Genomic DNA, 21,151 nt, shown 5'->3' with positions numbered 1-21,151 from the left:
TTATGCTCTTTTCAATTCTAATTTGTTTACAGCATTGTGCAAAAGGGAAAAAAACACCCTTATTTACAAAAAACATAAAGTCCCTTTGGGTAGAGCTGTGCACAGTAGAGTGTCACAGTGTTGTAGAAATGGTCCAGACTATGTCCTGCTTGGTTCATATAAAGTGTTTATGGGTTTATGGGATTCAGCTCTGAGTGATTGTAGAGAAGTGGCTTATCATTGGTTGCAACTAATGCTTCACACAGCCCTTCTCATCAGTGAAAGCTGAGGTTCACCTGAGAGAAATGTATTCAATTCCGGAGACATTTTGAGAAAAACATAAAGATTTTAATTTTTTTTAATAAAATTTGCTTGACAGATTTTGACAACTGGTTCAACATTTTTGTATGTAGATAGATAGACAGATAGATAGATAGATAGATGATAAATGAGGACTATTAGTTTTATATGGAATGACTATTCAGCATTCACAAGTATAGTTAATTTTGACTGACATGACATAAGCAATTGATGCATGTCCAAAAGCATTTGTAATTTGTTGGAAGGAATGAGGAACTGCTAGTATGATGTGCACAACTTACTTTATGTTGTGGAGGTTGAACTAACTGTTGTGCAAATGTTAATAGTGATGTGAGAAATGCACCAAAGCGACTGAGAAAAAAATGTATTGCCACGAACAAATATTAGAAGCCCCCAGCTCCGACTGACAGTGAACGCATCATCCAACTACAGGAAGTGGTGTGTTTTTTCAGTCGGTTTTTGCTGTAGCGATCAAAGCTAACTACAACAAGGTGCAACCTCAGTAACTGTGGAGCTTGATGATCCATACCAGACGACCAACATGATCCCTTCAGCAACTTGATTCGCCAACATGTTGGCGGACAACTTTTCAATGTTTGACTGTCAGAAAACGACACCGCCGAGGAAACATTAGCAGAGCAACAGCAAGGTAACGCCAACACTTTGGAGCATTAATGGCTCCCAGCAGCAGTAGCAGCACTCCTTACGCTAATTAAGTCAGCTTAATAGTTTCGTCTTATAGAATTTTGGGCAACCAATAATAATAGATGCTACATTAGCAACTTGTACGTTACTAGCTTATAAAGTGTTACAACACATAATGTTAATTTGCATACCCTGTAGTAGTTGAGGTGTGTTTACTGACCTGTGTACTGGAGTTGTTCAGGGATGGTGTTAAGTAATGTCAATCATAATAAATACGATATTCACTTTCTTGCTTATGTCTTTTACCTAGTATAATATGACTTCCGAGGAAGGCAGTAAGGAGGTTTAATGAACATATATTGATCCAGAAAAACAACTGAGTCAGGATGAGAAATAAGCTCCATTAAATACATCTTAAATCTATTTCTGTATGCTGGTTGTGTCACAGAAGAGTGCATCCTTCATTTTTTCACCCTGTTAAAATAATCGCCTAACTCATTTTTTTCAAGTTTTGCACAAAACAAAAAAAACTTCACCAAAAGTGTAACATATGACTTTTTTTTTTATCATTTCCCTCAAAAAGGATGGCTGTTGGCATAGTAATAACACTGTGTGTGAATGTTGTAACTTAAGAGAAATAAATGACTTAGGCAGTTTTTTGAACATGCCTTTGTGACTTAAGCAAGATATGGTAACACTTTATTTTGATGGTTTCTACATAAGAGTTCCATGAGCGTGTCATAAACATGACATGGGATGTGTCATGAACATTAATGACACTTTGAAGCAACATTAATGCTCATGATAATTGGCATGTCATGTTTCTGACAGGCTTGTGTGACTCTTATGTAGACACCTTCAAAATAAAGTGTTACCATATCTTGCTTAAGTCACAAAGGCATGTTCAAAAAATTGCCTTAGTCACATTTTATTTTGACTTAGGCACACACTTGACATAGGCCTTTATCTTGAAGGGGTAAAATCACATGATCTGATCAAGTGAGGATGTTGGTGATTTTACCATAGGTGGCCGGCGTCATGAGGAGATGATTTAGGCAAAAAAACAATTTTGACAAAAAATGACATAGGTGATTATTTTAACAGTGTGGCGATTTATGGTTTGACCATTGCATTGGACATATTGTATAAGCCTTTAGATAAAGTAGAGCAAAGTAAAATGTTGAGGTGGACTTCACTCTTTCTGTCAGTAAACAAACTGTTAATGGGTTTACCTCCACCAGCAGGCATACATTTTAATCTGTCTACAATACTGGGCCCAGCGCCAACTTTCTGTCTGTGCTGGGCACTTTTCAGACATCGACAACCATGTAGATAATTTATCCTCTCAGCATTTACTTCATGCATTGGTTGTTGCAGACTGGACAATGCAACAGCATAAGAAATTTAAATATGAATCAGGATTTTATTGACTGGACTAGGTTTTAACTTCATCATACTCTTGCTAGACTGTAACTCAGTATTTTACTTTATGAATCTGTTCTTTCTTTCAAAGATTAGCCAAAGTACAATGCTTTGGAAAAAGAACATGCAGAATTTAAAAGATGTTTCTTTTATTCTTATCTTTCCATTAAGGACTGTTTCCCACATTTCTTTGTTTTGTACACATACTTTCAAAACAAAATCAATGTATGATTCATATTCAGATCTGGTTAACTGTATTCTCTCCTCATTTCACAGTTGAGTAGTATGCTGGACGTGGGGAAGTGGCCAGTGTTTGCACTCCTTCCTCCTGAGGAACTAAGGCTTATTCGGCAGGCTTGTGTCTTTGGCAGTGCTGCAAATGAAGCCCTCTATGTCACAGTTAATGATGAGGTAACACCTTATCTTTAAGCAAGGCTGCTCTAATCCTCTTGTTTACATGAAGACGGTGTTGCACGACCTGACTGACTCAATTTTCCTTCATTTTCTATTTTGATCATTGTCTATTTCAAAGTGGAAAAAGGGCGATCACTCTGTGGTTGATACAGGATGCAGTTCCAGGCACAGGGATAAGCAGATAGAATGAGGCTATCTTTAGCCATACAGGCCTAATACCTGAGCAAGCTCCATTTATATCCTGTGGAGTGGAAAGGTGTAGGGCGTGCCTCTTCTTGCCACCCTTGCTCATTTGTTTGTCCCTGTGACCTAAATAGTTTATGCTTCTAATCAGTCAGTTGGGGTGTAATAAAGATATGTTTTGGTGGATTCCACTTAAAATTGTGGGGTATGTTACATTCTTCTTTGTCTGCATGCACAGTTATAACTTTGACATTATTTGGTATATTAATAATGAAAATATCATTAGTTGGGGGGCAGTGTTATATTGGTGAATTCAAATGGGACAGTGGAAAAAGATTAAATATATATCCTTTATTTAACCAGGTAAAAGTCTCGTTGAGATTTAAAAAAAATCTCTTTTCCAAGAGAGACCTGGCCAAGAAAGCAGCATAAAAAGAGGCAAATTACATCATTTAAACACAGTTATCATAAGAATTGAATACAAATACAGCCTTCTTAACAACACTGAATGCGCATTAGTAGAGACTTATAAGGAGCAGTCACACCGACCAAGGGAAATAATTTCTTTATCCTTTAGAATCGATTTAAATTCAGCGATTGTGATCAACTCAGACAATTTCAATTCCTTTTGCAGATTGTTCCATGATAAAGGGGCGTAACTAAAAGCTTTCTTAACTAATTCAGCTCTCACTCTTGGCACCTGCATCTGTAGTACAGATGCTGGTGCCAAGAGTGAGAACTGAGTTATCATTCTACAGATTCTGTACAATGATTTAAGAACGTAGACCATGTTTAGTTTTGTTTCGACAGATGTATGTACACAGGTATGAGGGAAGCAGCCCAAGAACATTTATAGATGAAAACTAACCAATGAGAGCCTGCGAACATACAAAGACGGCATTTCAGCCGTGGCATACAGAGTACAAGGATGTGTACGATTTCCCAAGGCCAGTAATGAAATGCAGAGCACAATGATAAACACAGTCCAACTCCTTAAGGCTCTGATTAGTAGCATTCATGAAAAGCAGATCACTGTAATCCAGTAGAGGCAAAAAAGTTGCATTCAATATTATCATGCTTTTGAGTCCTTTATTTTGAATCATAAATAAAATCCTCCTAACAAATTGTTGGTATTATTTAGAGTCCTTCCACTGTATCTTCTCACCAAATATTTTGTGCTTACTGTGTTATTTATCAGTAAACAATAAAATGTAGCAGTATTGGAACCATTTCATCACTGATGTTTGTTCCTTGCAGGTCTTCGCTCTGGGCACCAACTGCAGCGGCTGTTTAGGGCTCGGAGACCTTCAAAGCACAATCGAGCCGCGCCGGATTGATGTCTTGTGTGGAAAGAAGATTGTGTCCCTAAGCTATGGAACTGGACCGCATGTGGTTATCGCTACAGCAGGTAATCCAGTCCAAAAAAGCTTTTATTCGTCCCTGGGGGGACTTTATCCTCTGGATGCGAGGGAATGACATCACAAACAACAACATGATTCATGCAAATGGCTAGAATCCCGTTTGATGATGCTGTGTCATTGCTGCAAAAACACTATCAGAAACTGCCTAATTCAAAACAAAACTGTCAAACAATTCACATAAAATGTATTCAGATGAGTATGATCTCAGTACACTAAATGCTCTGTGAATAATTTAGCTTTCAGCTAAGGCACCAGGGGCCGGATTCACAAAGCATTCTTAAGAAGAAAATGTTTCTTAAGAACCACTTTTTTCTTAACTTTGCTCTTAAGACAAAATTTAAGAAGATTTGGTATTCATGAAGAAATTCTTATCTTTTCTTTAGTTGTTTTCTTAACTTTCTCCATAACTGTTTTCCTAAGATAGAACTTGAGAACAAATGAGATTCTTGAAAACAAAGTTCTTAGATTTCTTCTCAAATTTCTTTGCAACTTTAAGAGAAGCCCTCACCAGTCTTAAAACAGCTACAGTGAAAAGATAAGTCTTGATTTGTATTTACTTGAACAAATTTGTATGACATTAATTTGATTTCTTTAATATTTAGTTTAGCCATAGACAATATGTTAACAAGTTTTGTTCATTGAAGTTGGTCAGGATAGGTTTTTTTTATAATGTATCACATAAATATTATTCTGGCAGTTGACATATAATTGAAATGTCCTTTCAGTCTGTGTGACATGTAGACCGATTCCTAGATTACACTGCAATGTACTCTTCGTAAATCACAGAGGCGGTTGTTGTATTTGATACTAATTAATTCATGATCAAGTGATCTTAAGTAAAAAATCTAAGAACTTCCTAAGGAGAAAACTAAGAAGTTCCTAAGACATATGACAATGGTGAAAAAAATTGTGAATAGCCAGAACATTCTTGGGAACATTCTATTTTTTTTCTTAAGAATTTTCTTAAGTTTTATCTTAAGAACATTTTTGTGAATCCGGCCCCTGATCTGTTACAGGTAATAGGTATGTATGCTGCCATTGAACAGTTCAGTTTTGGTACAGAGGTAACCTTCTTGTTATTTGAGGGTAAACTAGTTGCACAAAGTTGTATCTAACAGAAGACAATTATTGTAACCCTTACTTATCCAATCAGTGCAAGACTTGCATTTCCATAGACAAAGAGATTGTAACGTTAATGTATTTATTTATACAGTCTGCTGTATAAACAAACTTAAACAACATCAGTAAATTATTTTTGTCTGTGTTTCTACCTGTAAATTATTATTTCAGATTGATAGCATGTTTTAGTTCACATTTTGATCACAGATTTAGCCTTTATCCAGAGTAAGTTTACATTGCCTTAGGTAATGCGAAGTTGACTGTTTCTTATCTGTTAATAAAATATTAACCACTGAGACAACATGAATGAAACTTTCATTTCATCCCCTGCTACCTAGATGGAGAGGTGTTCGCTTGGGGCCACAATGGCTACAGCCAGCTGGGTAATGGCACCACCAATCACGGTCTGACCCCTGCCCTGGTGTCCACCAACCTCCTTAGCAAGAGAGTGACAGAGGTGGCCTGTGGCTCCCACCACACTATTGCCCTCACAACTGATGGAGAGGTAACCTATAATCAGTCCTTTTGTGAGTTTCTTTCTGCGCAGTCCAGGGTTCTTATGGGTGCTTGAAATCCTTGAAAATGCTTAAATTTTAAGGTTTTATTTTCAAGGTTTGAAAAGTGCTTGGATTTTGGATAAAGTGCTTGAAAATGCTTGAAATTCTTACTGTATTTCTCGTGCAAACTGACTATAGATAATCACATGTTCAATGAAAAAAATTATAAATTGAATATTGAGATTAGCAAACTGTACTTTTGGTTGTTAAAAGTGTAAAACCATCACTGTTGGTATGGTTGAGTGAAATTACCCCTTTTAGCATGTAAGTACTCATCTAAAACATGCAACTTAACCTAAAACTGGACCTTGAAACTCCTTGAAAAGTGCTTGAATTTGACCACTCAAAAAGTGTATGAACCTTGGTAATCTCTGGGGTTTTTTGACTGAACATTTATCTCTTTGTTCAGGTATACGCATGGGGTTACAACAACTCAGGCCAAGTGGGTTCAGGGTCTACAGCCAACCAGCCAACACCACGCCGGGTCAGCAGCTGCCTGCAGAACAAAGTGGTGGTTAACATAGCCTGTGGTCAGCTCTGCTCTATGGCTGTACTGGACAATGGAGAGGTAATGGGATCAATTATCTGCATATGTTTAGCATGAACAAGCAAATCAGTCATCTCAGTTGGTCAAGATTTTAACAGTTGGGTTTTGTGAAGATGGTTGGCTAATGCAGCCATATGGTATAACTCCTAAGCATAAGATTGCATGGCTAATCTTTTTTTTTTTTTTTTAAACACATTTTTATTGTTTTTCAACAGAAAAACAAGAACATACATTTTGCCATCATGTCAGTAACAGAGTAAGATAAAAATAAAAAAAATGCCATCCATCAATGTTCAACAGGTAAATTGACTTCCAATTGACTGCCCGCCCTCCAACCTCACAACACAGACAGAAGCCCCTCCCCATATTGCTCTGCATACACACACATCACCCATTAATGTTGTCACAGCCACACCAACATCCTACAAAGTCAGCAGTGACACATCAAGCAAGCATGAAACAATAAAATATGCTAGTATGTAAGTGCCACACTGCAAAAGAAGACACTTATGGATTTATTACAGGTGGGCGTGACCATTGTAAGGAAGACTGGCCCCTCATGACTAACTGAGACAATTCGTTAGGTAGATAGTTAAGGAGAAGAGCCCAAATTTAATTAAAGGACATCTCTTTACCCTTCACAACTGCTCTAAGTCTTACATGGGTAAGGACCCGGAATATTTGGCTAATCATGATTTAATGAGCCATTCGCAGTTTCACTGTACCTGCCGTGTGTACATAGACTTGCATGGCTTAATCTTTGAGACAAGCATATGCTACTGGCAGGATCAACCAGGTAGCTTGTTGTATTTTTCTCAGAAATATACAAATTCTTTCAAAAGGGCAGATCAATGTAAACACATATTTCTCCTATTTTATGTCCCCATATATTTACATTTTAAAACAGTGTTCATCACAGTTCATAGTAAATACTTCTTAAAATATGGACCTTCTCAAAATAGTTGGTGATTGATTAATCAGCTTACCGTTGCAGCTCTAATTGGCCGATAAATGCTATTAGAAGCTGAAAACGGTGATTTGTCCCCTGTGTGTAGATCTATGGTTGGGGCTATAATTGCAATGGACAGCTAGGTTTGGGCAACAATGGGAATCAGCAGACCCCATGCAGAATCGCTGCTCTCCAAGGTATCAACATCGTCCAGGTAATGGCCTAGAGAGAGATAAATCTCATTAAGCTCTTTTTTTTAATCATTAATTTAAGTTAACATTCAACTGAATTATTGTCTTCTTTCTATAAACAGGTTGCTTGTGGATATGCACATACACTGGCACTCACAGATGAGGGCATGGTTTACGCCTGGGGAGCCAACTCATATGGACAGTTGGGAACAGGCAATAAGAGTAACCAAGCTCTCCCCACCCTAATAAACATAGACAAGGAGAGGTTAGTACTTTGTTTTTACCCCGGCCTCAATTCGCAGTGACACCTCTCTGCAACCACAACAGGTCACTGAGGGCCGCATGACAAGATCCTGAGAGATTAAGCCGCTAAATGCCTCACAGGCACAAACTCTATTAACATCATAGAGTAATAAAAGAGTGATTCCTGACTCTAAAGAAGTGTTATTATAGAAGTAGTGCTCACTGTGGAAATCTATTTGTTGATGATAGCATGCTTTCCTTGCGTCTTTATTAGCCATATGAGACACATTTTAGCATCCAGTCTGGATAAAATGGCTGTACATTAGTAGTGTTGTCAGGTTTGAATTGTGTTTTTGTCACCAGGATGGTGGAGGTGGCTGCATGTCACACCAGCCACACGTCAGCTGCCAAGACGCAGAGCGGGCAGGTTCTGATGTGGGGTCAGTGTCGAGGTCAGGCTGTGGCCAGCCCCCACCTCACCCATTTCAGCAGCACAGACGATGTGTTCGCATGCTTCGCCACACCAGCAGTCACGTGGCACCTCCTGTCAGTAGGTAAGAGTGTTAGTTTTCTAATTCTCCAAAAAAACCTCAAGAATAACCCCAAAAATTTCCAAACTATCTTTAATGAATAGAGATTTTTTTGCCAATCATATGGCATTGTCCCATTTACCCTGTCACTGGTCAGAGGTAAGGATACCATGTAGTGGACACACAAGTACAAATTCCTGGAAGTATGTCCATATGTTTACCAATTGATCTCATTTAACCCTTTATCAGGCAAAGAACCATATTTGGTAACTTGAGCGGACATCTATAACAGGTCTCCTCGCTCTCCGTGAGCTCATAGATCCACATGGATTTCTACATCACATATAGTGACACTGGTTTCTGACCAATCAGTAAATCACACAAGATTCAAGCTTTCCTTTATTGTCATTGTATTAAAAAAGTATACAACTAAATGTATGTGTGCTTCTCATATATAAGGTGCTTTAAAAAAGACATTCAGACGTTACACATATGTAATAAGTAGTCTAAAAAAATAATAAATAGTTTAAAGGTAAAAGATAAAGTGGTGATGGATGCAAATGGTGTGTTATTGTCTATTTAGGGTTGCCGTGGGAAAGAGACTATAATAAATATAATAATAATAATGACTCAATTGACCTCGATTTGCAATATAAAAATGAAACATTTTGCAAAAGGTCTTGCAATATCCTCCAACACTTCAGGGTTGACATTTTCTATTTCTAGGAGTGCCCTATAAAGGGTGAAACCTAACTCAGACCTGTTACTTTGAGACCATTATTATTTGTTTGTTCAACTAACAAACCACTAAACTCATCAGTAATATCCATGAGTAAGTGCCATGTGTTCCTATCTGTTAATTGTTTAACTGAAGTGCTATAGGAACAAATAGAGACTCCAATTAAATTAAAGAGGGAGTGGTATCTGTAGGGTCTTAAGGCATCATTTTTATTGTAACTTATGGGATGTTAAAGGAATGTTTTTGCATACTCAAACCTGTGCTATATATTTACAGTTAACATAGATTAAATCTTCACCTCATTTAACAGGAAACACTTTATTTACTTGTTCTTTAAAAACAAAGTTTCTTCTCTTTATTTTTGCCAGATGGCGATGACTACTTGACTGTTGCCCAGTCTCTGAAGAAGGAGTTTGACAGCCCAGAGATCTCAGACCTGAAGTTCTTGGTAGATGGGAAGTGTATCCATGTCCACAAAGCCCTGCTGAAAATCAGGTACAGAAAGCGTTTTCTCTCTGATGCCGTGTCACTGCACTCTTTTCTTCTTTTGTTGACTGTTATTTTTTAGACATACTTTTCTTTTCTTCCTCACCAGAGAAGGCTGCTTCTCCATCCTGACTTTCATTTTGGTCATATGAGTCTATTTTTCACATTTAGAGGTTGTGCTTGGTCATGAGTAATGAAGGCGCCTGCGAGACCACAGCGGGATTTTAGGGGAACAGAAACACACTTTGATGCAGCAGAACTGTGTGATTGTTAATTATAGAAACACAAAATCAAGACAAACAAATCTTTTTGTTAAATGTGCAGCTACCATGACAGCAAACGCACAGGTCCCTCTGTGATGCTGAATTCAACATATACCCGCTAAACGCCTATATTTAAACTCCATCTGTTAGACAGCGTTTCCTCGTCTTTCCTGTTAATGTCACAGGGAAGCAAAGACAGACCTATTGTTTCCTGCTTTTCTTTTTATAACCACACTTGGACACAGAGTATCTGCATTCCAGTCCCTTGCTCTTTTGCACTGTCAGTCGGAAGGAGCCAGACTGTCTGCGACGTCAACCCTGGTGCACATGCTCACACGAATATGCAACAGAGCAAAACGAGCGATTTGGCAGGATCACATGCAAATGACACGTTTGAGATGCACTTCGAGACTGAAGATTCAGTTGTTTGTTCATGCGTGTCCTGAGAAGAGATGATAGGGAGGCAGTGTTTTGAGCCAGTGGAGATTAGCAGTGGGGGGAAAATGGTAATCAGTATTTATAATGCAGAGAAGGAACAAACTGGGAAAAATACTGTGGGCTATAGTTGTTGGCATAGTGCCTCTGCTTTACCTCAGGAAGTGTATTATGGCTTTTACAGTGAATTTTAAGTTTCATTATAATTTTGACACAGTGTCACAGTTATAATTACAGTATATTTAAAAAGACCCTTTGGTGTTTCTGGTCCTGATTTACATTCAAAGCAGGTAAATAGTGATTACTAATAATTGCCAACATGAATGGAAATGAAGAAAATCTCCCAGTGCACCTGTTTGCATTTTAAAACAGCATAGTGGTAATTTTAGCAAGGGAGCCAGTTTCCATCGATTTCCATATAGTATGAAAATAAATTAGCAGACTCATGCTTGACTTGTGTGATCGATCACAGTGAATCTCAAGTTTCATTTCTTTGCAGCAAATTTTGTTATCATTTCTAATGTAATTTGCTGTTAGTGCAGACCACACTGCATTACCCTACAAAGATAATATAACTTTGACAACATTAACAAATTAATGTAAGCTGAAGTGGTCATGTTTTTTTTAATAATTACAGCATGCTTTGCTAAATAGCAACAGTGTTAAATACACCTTTTTAATAAATAGACCTGCTACATCCTGGTGGGGTATTTTTTACCATGTCACTTGAGTGGTCAGCTCCTTTTCTTCCTCCCCAGATGTGAGCATTTTCGTGCACTGCTTAATGAAACTGATGAGGATGCCATAGAAATTCACCAGTTCTCATACCTGGTGTACCGAGCCTTTCTGGAGTACCTCTACACAGACACTATTAACCTGCCACCAGAGGATGCTATTGGTAAGCCCAGACATGGACCACAGTCCTTTACACACTGGAAGTCAGAGCATTAGTGCTAAACACTCTCCCTTATGTGATGTTTCTGTGTGTGCAGGGTTGCTAGACTTGGCCACATTCTACAGAGAGACGAGGCTGAAGAGGCTGTGCCAGGAAACAATCAAGAGAGGCATTTCTGAGGAGAACGCCATCACTCTGCTCTCTGCTGCTGTCAAGTATGAGGCGCGGGTAAGCTTATAGCCCCTGACACACAGTCAAACACCATGGTGGTGGGGCTCCTTCTCAGTAGCTAGTCAGTTACCCCTCAGCAAATGACCAGACAGACCTCTTCATTTTTAGGACCTGGAGGAGTTCTGCTTCAAGTTTTGCGTCAACCACCTTACAGCTGTCACACAGACCCAGGCCTTTGCAGACATGGACCACGACCTGCTCAAGAACTTCATTAGTAAAGCCAGTCGCTACGGGGCCTTCAAAAACTGACTAGAGCGTCCCTGTAGTGATGGATTCAACACGATGAGGGCTCAGCTCACTGAGGTCCTGAGAGTGGACCTTAGACCAAAGTAAACACGGGCTGATCAGCACTTTAAAGCCTTGTCGCTGGGGATGTTAACACTGAAGAGGCAAACAGTTTCAGGTTTCACCCTTTAACTGTCACTGCTCTAAACATGGTAGTTGCTTGGGGCGTAAATAAATATTGGGTTTGGACGCTGCAGAGGTTCAATAGGAAGACGTGCCACAGTGGTCGTCTAACTGTTGTCTTTGTGTGACCGACAATTGGTTTGTCTAATTGAGTGTCTGATCTGTTTGATCAAGCTAGTCAACAGGTGGATGGGTGCTCACAGTGACATCCCGCTCAGGCAGTAAGCTAAACAGAATTCATCGCAATACAGGGGTGTGGCGTTGAGGTCGAAGTAATTTTTTTATGACACTGCCCTTTATCAGTTAGCAAAAAAAATGATGAATGTGTATATAGTACTGTAGCCATGAATTGACCCTTCACATTGTGCTGCTTTTATTCGAAGCCTTGATTCTCAAACTTTGTGGATTGAGAAGTAGTATTTAATGTGGAGAAACAAGGAGTTCTTCTGTTTTTAGAAAAAACGACAACCTACACCTTCTACGAACTCCTAGAATGTGTATCTAAACAATTATAGTATCTGTTCTATTGCATAAGTCAATGTTAAATTTTGCCACTTTGTTTTTATATTGCCATCCAAACTATTAATTCCTGATTGGTGTTTATTTTGACTAACATTTGCACTGTTTTGCTGTAGACAGTTACTTTGACCACTGTCAGCAGACTGATAAAAGAAGGTGCAGTTGCAGAGATAAAGACATCCTACCGCATGTTTACTTGTGTTCAGATTAACCCTCTCTGTGCAGCTGGAAACAGTGTCTGACTTACACAAGCATATTGGTTCCTGTGTAGCCTGTTGGTGATGTTAGCTGATTTTACAGTTGTATTTCATTGCAATTTGGTATGTTTACAAAAGTTTGGTTGTTTATTGCTTCTTTTTTTAAAAATGTTTGTATGTTGGCAGCAATGTTCTGGATCTTTTTACAAGTCTTCCTTTATACCTCTCCCCTGGTAGCACCTCGTGGTAATGAAATAATGCTGGCTTTGTGTAATTGCCAACTAATGTGCTGAGTATAGCCCAAGTCTCATACAGGACCACACTTTACATGTAGTCTCCAGATAATTCCACATTAAATTTCTAGATCCATCTAAATGGAATGTAACAAACTGCTTTTACTTTAACGAGCCAATTATTGTATTTTTTTTGGAACATTTTGATAATTACTAATGCCTGTGTGTTCTCATTTTGTATGGAAAATGCTGTAAGCTGCTGACAGTGGCACTAATGGCTAACATTGGTTCATCTAAAATGTATTAAAATGAGTAATTACATAATTTGGTGTTCGTGTTATTACTGTGATTGGTGGTCTGTCTGTGTTGGATTTATTTACACCCTTGGTGTATATACATAATGTAAAGTGCTGGTAAATATTCAGCACATAGAACATAGACCTGCAGTAGAGAAGCTACAAACACATCAGCTGTGATAAGCTTTACCTGTAGCAGCTCTGGGCCAAAAGGGGGCAGTGTGTTTTACTTACAGTTTTTCTCAGTCGCTTTGGTGCATTTCTCACATCCTGACAGCAGTGTTTATGAACAAGATACAGGGTTCGAACGGGTGCTTGAAATCCTTGAAAATGCTTACATTTAAATATTTATATTATATTTTCAAGGTTTAAAAAGTGCTTGGATTTTGGATAAAGTGCTTGTAAATGCTTGAAATTCTTACTGTATTTCTCTTGCAATCTGACTATATCCATCTATAGACTATAGATAATCACATGTTAAATGTAAAAAAATAATGAGTAGCCTATCTGAAATGAAGACCGTTCCTCCTAAAAGTGAAATACTGTCGCTGTTGGTATGGTTAAGTGAAATCTGCCCCTTTTAGTATGTAAGTAATCATCTAAAACATGCAATTTACATCAGGTGTAAGATACTGGAAAAGCTTGAAAATTGTCCTTGAAAAATGCTTGAATTTGTCCACTGCTAAAGTGTACAAACCCTGAAGATAGTCAAATGGCTTTGTCATGTTTTCATTATGACAGTTTACTCTGTAAACGTTTTCCAATGCAAAAAAGTCAGATCTTGCTGACACTACCTGAAAATGCTTAAGACAGCACTATATGCTATTTGCACATCCATTTGAAAACTACCGTAAAGTTACACATTACTGTATTTAGTGAGGTAACTGAGTACAACACACTGAATATTTGTTTCATATTTTTACTGCATATGCTCTTTGCAATTCTAAACTTGTTTGCAGCATTGTGCAAAAGGAAAAAAAAACCCTTATTTACAACAAACATTAAGTCCCTTTGGTTAGAGCTTGACTTGACTTGTAAAGTGTTTATGGGTTTATGGGATTCAGCTCTGAGTGAAAGTAGAGTGGCTCATCATTGGTTGCAACTATTGCTTTACACAGCCCTTCTCATCCGTGAAAGCTGAGATTCACTTCAATTTAGGAGACATTTTCAGGAAATTTTTTTTTAGAAAAATATATAAAACTTGCTTGACCGATTTTGACAACTAGTTCAACATTATTGCATGTAGTGACTCAAGCAATGAAATGAGGACTATTAGTTTTATATGGAATGACTATTCAGCATTCGCAAGTATAGTTAATTTTGACTGACATGACATAAGCAAATGATAATGTTATAAGGCAGCAGAGAGTTGTATGAAAGCAATTGATGCATGTCCAAAAACATTTTTAATTTGTTGGAAGGAATGAGGAACTGCTAGTATGATGTGCACAAATGACTAAATGTTGTGGAGGTTGAACTAACTGTTGTGCAAATGTTAATAGTGATATGAGATGTAATCTATGAAGCAAGTAGAGGCAATGACTCTACTTCATGGGAAGGATCTGACTCATTTGCAAGGTGAGATTTACCAGACAAAGTTTCAAAGCCTTCCTGCAAGAGGAAGCTCCTGTTTTTCGACACGTATGACGTATATGTTTATGTTCTAAAGCGTAACTTTATAGCCTCAAATCATCCAGTCAGACTTCTTCCAGATTTTAGTTACCTGACAGAAACATACAGGATGTGGTCAGAGTAACAGGGGAACACTGCAAGATAAGGCATTCTAATATAATTGGATTTTTATTTTCTTTTTTTTCAATTGTCAGATTTTGATGTTAATTTTACTTCTACAGTCTAAAATGAAACATAAGCTTCATAGTATGCTGAGACAGACACTATGTTTGGGCACATTGTGATGGAAGCCAGATCAGCAGCTCGCAGACAATAATTCAGTTACTTGGTTCCAGCTAACGGCTAAACAAAACAAATGATGTTGGATTTATGGGCACATGGCTTTGAGGATAATACCCTCGGTGATATGCAGTATAGAAGACTATTTGTGTAAGGTTCTCTGATGATTTTCACTTTTCTTATTTTTTATTTTGATTTCTCACTACAGTTGCCAAAAAAACACTTAACATTTAATTTCACCTTCTCATGTTTCTCATAGGGCAAAGAGCTTTTTTAATAGTAAAGTATGCTGAATTAGGCTTTCAGTCAAGTTTATATGTTATCATATGGATAAAGCCTCAGACTAAACATATGTACATTGATGCCAATGGTGGAAGAATTATTCAGATCCCTTGCATAAATATAAGTACTAATACAACACTGCCCTACAAAGCCTAACTGCAGTAACTACATTTCTGGTCAAAATTGAGTTATAACTAAAAATGAACTCCTTGATGTCTGTTTTATCTTGTGACAAAGGTTTACATTTCATTTTTGCTTTGTTTCAGATAAACAATGATATAAAAATTGCAGTAACTACAAACTCCAGAAAAAAAGTGAGATAAAATTATATTAAGACTAAAATATAACATTACTTTATAATATTAAGTCTAAAATAGACAAATCTTTGAATAGAGTTGTTAAACACTTTTAAATACACTTATAACAAAATTTGAAAAAGCTAATTAACTGTAAACAAAATCTAAAAGCTGAAGACGACAACAACATTGTAGTTACTGCACTCTGTTTATATCACCTTTTACAGCAGTGGTTTTCAAACTTTTTGTGCCCAAGGCACACCAAGGTGCAAGTGAAAGTGACATGTGACACGAAAGAGGTTCGTGTCACATGTGAAAACAAACGTAAACGATGTGGATTAAACATCACTGAACTTCCGTGCCTCACAGTTTTATGCAACTATGTCATTTTCGGTAGTCTCGTCGTCCTCGTGACTACTTCCAGAATGTACATACATTTATTTACTGTTTAAACTGTCTTCTATAAAGCCTCAACAGGAAATGTTTTGCCCTAAACCTAGATCAGTGGTTTTGTAGCCTAAATTCAATGAAACTGCAGCCTTTTTTTTCAACCGCAAACCGTACATGTATGCATAATGACGTGTGCATTATTTTTATAATGCTCCGCAAACTGCAATATGGATACTTTTATCCAAAGACTCTATGGGTCATTATGGGATGTTTCAGCAGGTGCAAGTGATGTCGACTGCATCGACTTCAGAGGTACCGTTTACATGACAGGTGTTTTAACCAGTCAAACCACAGCACTTAACTCTTTTTGTGCCTAAAGCTAAACAACTCGCGACCCCTTGAAAACATTAACTACATGTTTAAAATAGTTACCTAAGATACTGCATTAATAGTGTATGGTTGTCACAAAATCGGCGGACCTGAACTTGTCTCATGGCACACCGGAGTGCCGCGGCACACCATTTGGGAACCACTGTTTTACAGCAATGCAAAACCAGAGTGCAGTAACTACATTTTTGGGGTCAAAGGTCAAATATTTGTCATGATTTTGGAGCGTAAAAATTACATCATCAATACATATCGAAATAGGTGTCATATCACTTACCTACCTATAACCCATTTGGCTGGCTAGTTAAAAAAAATGTTCAAAAAGTTTAAAGCAGTTTTTCTCAGTTTTATCCTTTGTGTAGAGTGAAGTTAGACTTTGTAGGGCAGAACACTGTGTAATTACTCCACTACAAAAAAAAGTAATGTATTCAAAACATACTTAAGTAAAAGTATAAAAGTACTAGCATCAAAATGTACTTCAAGTAGCAAAAGTAAAAGTACTTGTTATCCAGAATGGCCCCACTCAGATTGTTTTATACATACTAAATATATTATTGGTGATGCATTTATATAGGCAGTGTTTGAATTTTCTAAAGATAGGGGTAATTTAAACTACTTAATATACTGTTATGAGGTTTGATTAAAAAAAAATAATCAAATCTCGACCTGATAAGTAACTAAAGCTGGCAGCTAAATGTATTGCAGTAAAAAAATACAATATTTGCCTCAAAATGTAGTGGAGTAGAAGTGAAAAGTTACATACACTTAAGTACAGTACTTGAGTGAATGTACTCCGTCATATTCCACCACTGGTTGTTGCACATAATTCTTCAGGAGAGCTGACACGCAAGTTAAACGTTTTTACACGGGAAATCAGGAAGCACACACAGCTGCCAACGGTTACTGGCACACTGCCACGTGATGCAACCTTCTACACTGTGACAATAAAATATGAACTCATTTGATCCCAATAAAGCCCTTTGATACGCCTAAAAAAAGATGTTGAAAGAAATATTTTGATCCCTTAAGTAAGAACATTAGCATGACAGTATAAATAAATTATATTCAATTCAAATAAAAATGTAATTAAATATAAAACTACAAAGTAGTTCTACATTCAATTTAGCTTGAGTAAAATAAGTATTCACAGCAACTTGAGCTAATGTAACAGAATTTAAATGTCAGGCTGGAGTTAATTCTACTACTTAAACTAATGTTTGTAGTTTAAGATATTTGATAGGTCGGTAAGTAAAATTTTCAATCTGCAAGGACCCCAAAGGCCATCAGACAAAGTTCAGTATTTCCCTCTGAAATGGCGTGGAGAGTTAAAAGTATGAAGAAACATAAAAATAAAAAAATGCAATGCAATAAAAGAACATTCATAAGTAAGTGCTTTTTCCCCACCAGATTTATTTCTGTTATTTAAAAGAGTCACCTACAGTATTTCTGCTTTAAGTGGTACAGTAGTTTAGTCTGGGCTAAAAATAAAACATCAGCCCCTGTGTTGACAGGAAGCTGTTGGGTTAAATGAAGAGACCTGCACCTCATCTGGTTTACAATCTGCTGTTACTGGTGACTTTGGCTTTTCTGAAGACCAATTTTTGTTTCCTGTGTGGCTGTCTGCTCTGACTCCTGAGTTCTGACACCACAGCAATGATAACAGTTGTCTTATTTCGTATTTCATGCTTTAGTATCTGTGAAACCCTTAAAGTAATATCAGCTCATCTTTCCCTCAGAAATAACCTAAACACCACTCTGCATTCTGCTATTCCACCATGCAGTACAGCTTGTTTTACCCTCCAGACAGATTCAAATCAGTGGTTCAACAGTTTCCAGTTCAGTTTGACACTATGTAGTGGAACATGTAAATGAATGGTAAAGCGGGAAAATGAAACCATATGCACAGCTATTTCTGGTAAGTGAAGAATTTATCAATTCATACATACCAAGCTTTATCCAGAAAATGGAAACAACAGCCAAGGTCTTAAAATTCCAAACATGGAGTTCGGGCTAGTGGTGCCAGGAGACCGGACGACCCTGTTCATGTTGTTTTTCAGTGGAGCAGAGCAAAGCTTAACCTCAGGCTTACATTAAAGCACATACATTTACTTACATGCAACATGATACTCTGAATCTAGGACACAAATACTGCACGTGCCAGTTTACAATAAGCTATACAGGATCGAAAGTCATTAGTAAATGGTTCACAAACAATCTAGACTCAAGTTTTTTATTATCAGCTGCATATTCCTTGATTGTTTTTAATCTTATATATATCTCCATTATTTAAACAATTATAGGTAATAAAAACACCTATCATTTTCACTTTATAGGTAATAAATAGCTCATGCAGTTTGCTTTGATGAGTTGCACACACACATGCACACATACAAATGTTGGTAATGAAACTTATTATTTTACTTAACAACCTAACCGCCCATTGAATCTAAAATAGCCTGAAAACTTGCTGTTAGTTTCGTTTTCAGGCTTTGTCGCTACAGAGAGTGTCTGTTGTGAAAACACATTGACTGACATGTGATAGAGTTACTTTTTTATACTTCTGTAACCCAGGTCTTCCCGTATGTTAATAGTCTGACTTGGTAAATGACTTACAATTACTTTTGAGTCGTAGGTAAAAAGAAAGCATGAGGACCAGATCACGTTTTCACTGTATTCTCTAATAAGCCTACTTAATAAAAAGAATTGTGCAACAAAAGAAATCTCATAATACACACCTGTACATGCAGTCAGTGGTTGCAGTGGGGGAGGGTGGAATATTTGTGGGTGGGGAGTATTTGTTTTACAAAGCAGTCAAAAGGCTTTAAGTTGATAAGGTGGTGTGGGGGAGTATAGCTGTTCAAAGACGAGCAGAAGAATCTTTTCTTGTGTTTTTCAAATGTCAGGTCTCTAAATTTAGTTTACATTTTGTTATAAATCAAACCATAGCTGCAACAAACACTTTGTCCACAAGAAGATGCAGATAAAGATGATAAAGTTAGAATTCTCACTATCTTTGTGTTGCTCGTAGCTCATGCAGGTAGTTTCTTGGGTGAAACATTTTTTTTATTATTCTTACAAAAAGATGTGTGGGACTCGTTTAAGGGCTCTGGTCTGCACTCAAAGAGACTTGTTGTTGCTGTGGCAGTCCTGGAACACTTCCTTGGCCTCAGTGGTTCGTGTATGGACTGCAGTTCTGTTGGGTTTTGCAGGTTTCACTTGTCATTTGTTTATTTGTGGACGCCAGCATAACATTTGTGCAGTCTCTGTTTCCAAGGTGAACATGATTGAATGAGCCGAAAGCCCTTTGAGTCGCAGTGAAGCTGTCTGGGGTCCAGAATGTGATTTTTGCCAAGTTAGACATTTGTTTGGCAATTATCTTTTGAGCTGCTCATTTTTCATGTTGCTGAGATCAAGCACAATGAGATTTGTTGCTGAAGGATTATTATTATTATTATTATTATTATTATTATTATTATTGTTATTTTAGATCCTTCTGCAAAAGGTGGGAATAATGAGTCTTACACTGCTAAGTAATACTTCATCAAATTGAATGACCTTTTAAAATAACTTTACTTTCTAATTTACTGTTGTATTGTTGTATATTGTGCTGCTGCAGAGATATCTATTGGAATTAGCATACTAGCCAGCCCCGGCCTTGTAATATCACTTGTGACTCGAGGGGCCAACGAGTCACTGTGACATCGATCGCCAAATTGATGTCCAGTGCACCTTTAAAGTGAAGTGAAATTACCACTTCCTTTCTATTCAACTGAACATTTCATTATTTTGGGAAATGCTGCCCATTTCTTGGTTATAGTTCTGCTTTATGGAACATTTAGCCTGCTGTACAGGTTTCAGGACCAAAATGTGCTCCAGGCAGCTGAATGTAGTTTGTCTAGTTTGTCTCTGACACAATAAAAATTCTTACTGTGGGTTTGAATTCACAGGTAACATTCAGTAACTTTAGCTCTAAGTTGAATCACAATCGTGCAATAGCATTCATATTGCATTAACTTGTGACACTCTGACTGCCACTGATGTTTGTTACACAACTGTATTATGTCACCTGCTATCTTTCCCATGCATTTTTCTCTTCCATTTGAAAGCCTTCATTCTTGGCCTTGGGGGTGCCAGACAGTTTCCTGGCATTGTGAGAAATTTAACAGTCCAGGGATTTAAGGCACATGTTTTTGTTTAGCGACCACATACTTGCATGTGAAGAGCTTGTTTTTATGTACTGGATGGAACTATTTTGCGAGGGAAAAGACAATAGTGCAGGTTTTTCTATTTTCTTGAACATTTCTCTCTAGCCTTGATGATGTTTATTTTGTGGTGGGCTGACAAAGAGAGGCACAGTGGCCATAAAACACCCACTGTCTCTTTGATTCTCTGCAAGATTTTCCTTCATTTGTTTGGCTATTGTTGGTAACTCTGTGAAGTTGAAAATGAACCATCTTTGGATTAGTGTCATGTTACTAAACTAGAACACATATATTTGTATAATTGGAGTCAGTTCCAAATTCAGGAAATGTTTTTGTATTCGATAAAAAAGCAGCTGAACAAATTCTCTTATCTTTGCATGGTGTTATTCAGATGTAAACTACAAAGCGTGGGTTTGGCAGAAATACACTTGTTTAATCTGCCAGTGAAGCTTTCGTTTAC

The 21,151-nt window shown here is 37.5% G+C and overlaps 1 protein-coding gene across 1 annotated transcript; it reads left to right on the top strand.

Moving 5' to 3' along the window:
* Positions 1-726: 726 nt before the first annotated feature.
* On the top strand, positions 727-13,039 carry rcbtb2 (regulator of chromosome condensation (RCC1) and BTB (POZ) domain containing protein 2). Its single transcript, XM_059330522.1, has 12 exons — positions 727-949; positions 2,644-2,778; positions 4,222-4,372; positions 5,843-6,009; positions 6,471-6,629; positions 7,664-7,771; positions 7,871-8,013; positions 8,355-8,545; positions 9,629-9,755; positions 11,203-11,342; positions 11,437-11,567; positions 11,679-13,039. The coding sequence occupies exons 2-12, from the start codon at positions 2,653-2,655 to the stop codon at positions 11,817-11,819; spliced, it is 1,584 nt and encodes a 527-aa protein (XP_059186505.1). The 5' UTR covers positions 727-949; positions 2,644-2,652; the 3' UTR covers positions 11,820-13,039.
* The last annotated feature ends 8,112 nt before the right edge of the window (positions 13,040-21,151 follow it).

This window comes from Centropristis striata, chromosome 4, assembly GCF_030273125.1.
Source record: "Centropristis striata isolate RG_2023a ecotype Rhode Island chromosome 4, C.striata_1.0, whole genome shotgun sequence".
Lineage (NCBI taxonomy): Eukaryota > Metazoa > Chordata > Actinopteri > Perciformes > Serranidae > Centropristis > Centropristis striata.
The sequence above is the reverse complement of the archived record's forward strand: the minus strand, read 5'-3'. Positions and strand labels throughout refer to the sequence as shown.

Excerpts from the sequence above, each read along its gene's own strand:
- rcbtb2 (XM_059330522.1), top strand. The coding sequence starts at position 2,653 with ATGCTGGACGTGGGGAAGTGGCCAGTGTTTGCACTCCTTCCTCCTGAG. Across the intron at positions 2,779-4,221 it reads ATGTCACAGTTAATGATGAG|GTCTTCGCTCTGGGCACCAA; the intron begins GTAACACCTTAT and ends TGTTCCTTGCAG. Across the intron at positions 8,014-8,354 it reads ATAAACATAGACAAGGAGAG|GATGGTGGAGGTGGCTGCAT; the intron begins GTTAGTACTTTG and ends TTTTGTCACCAG.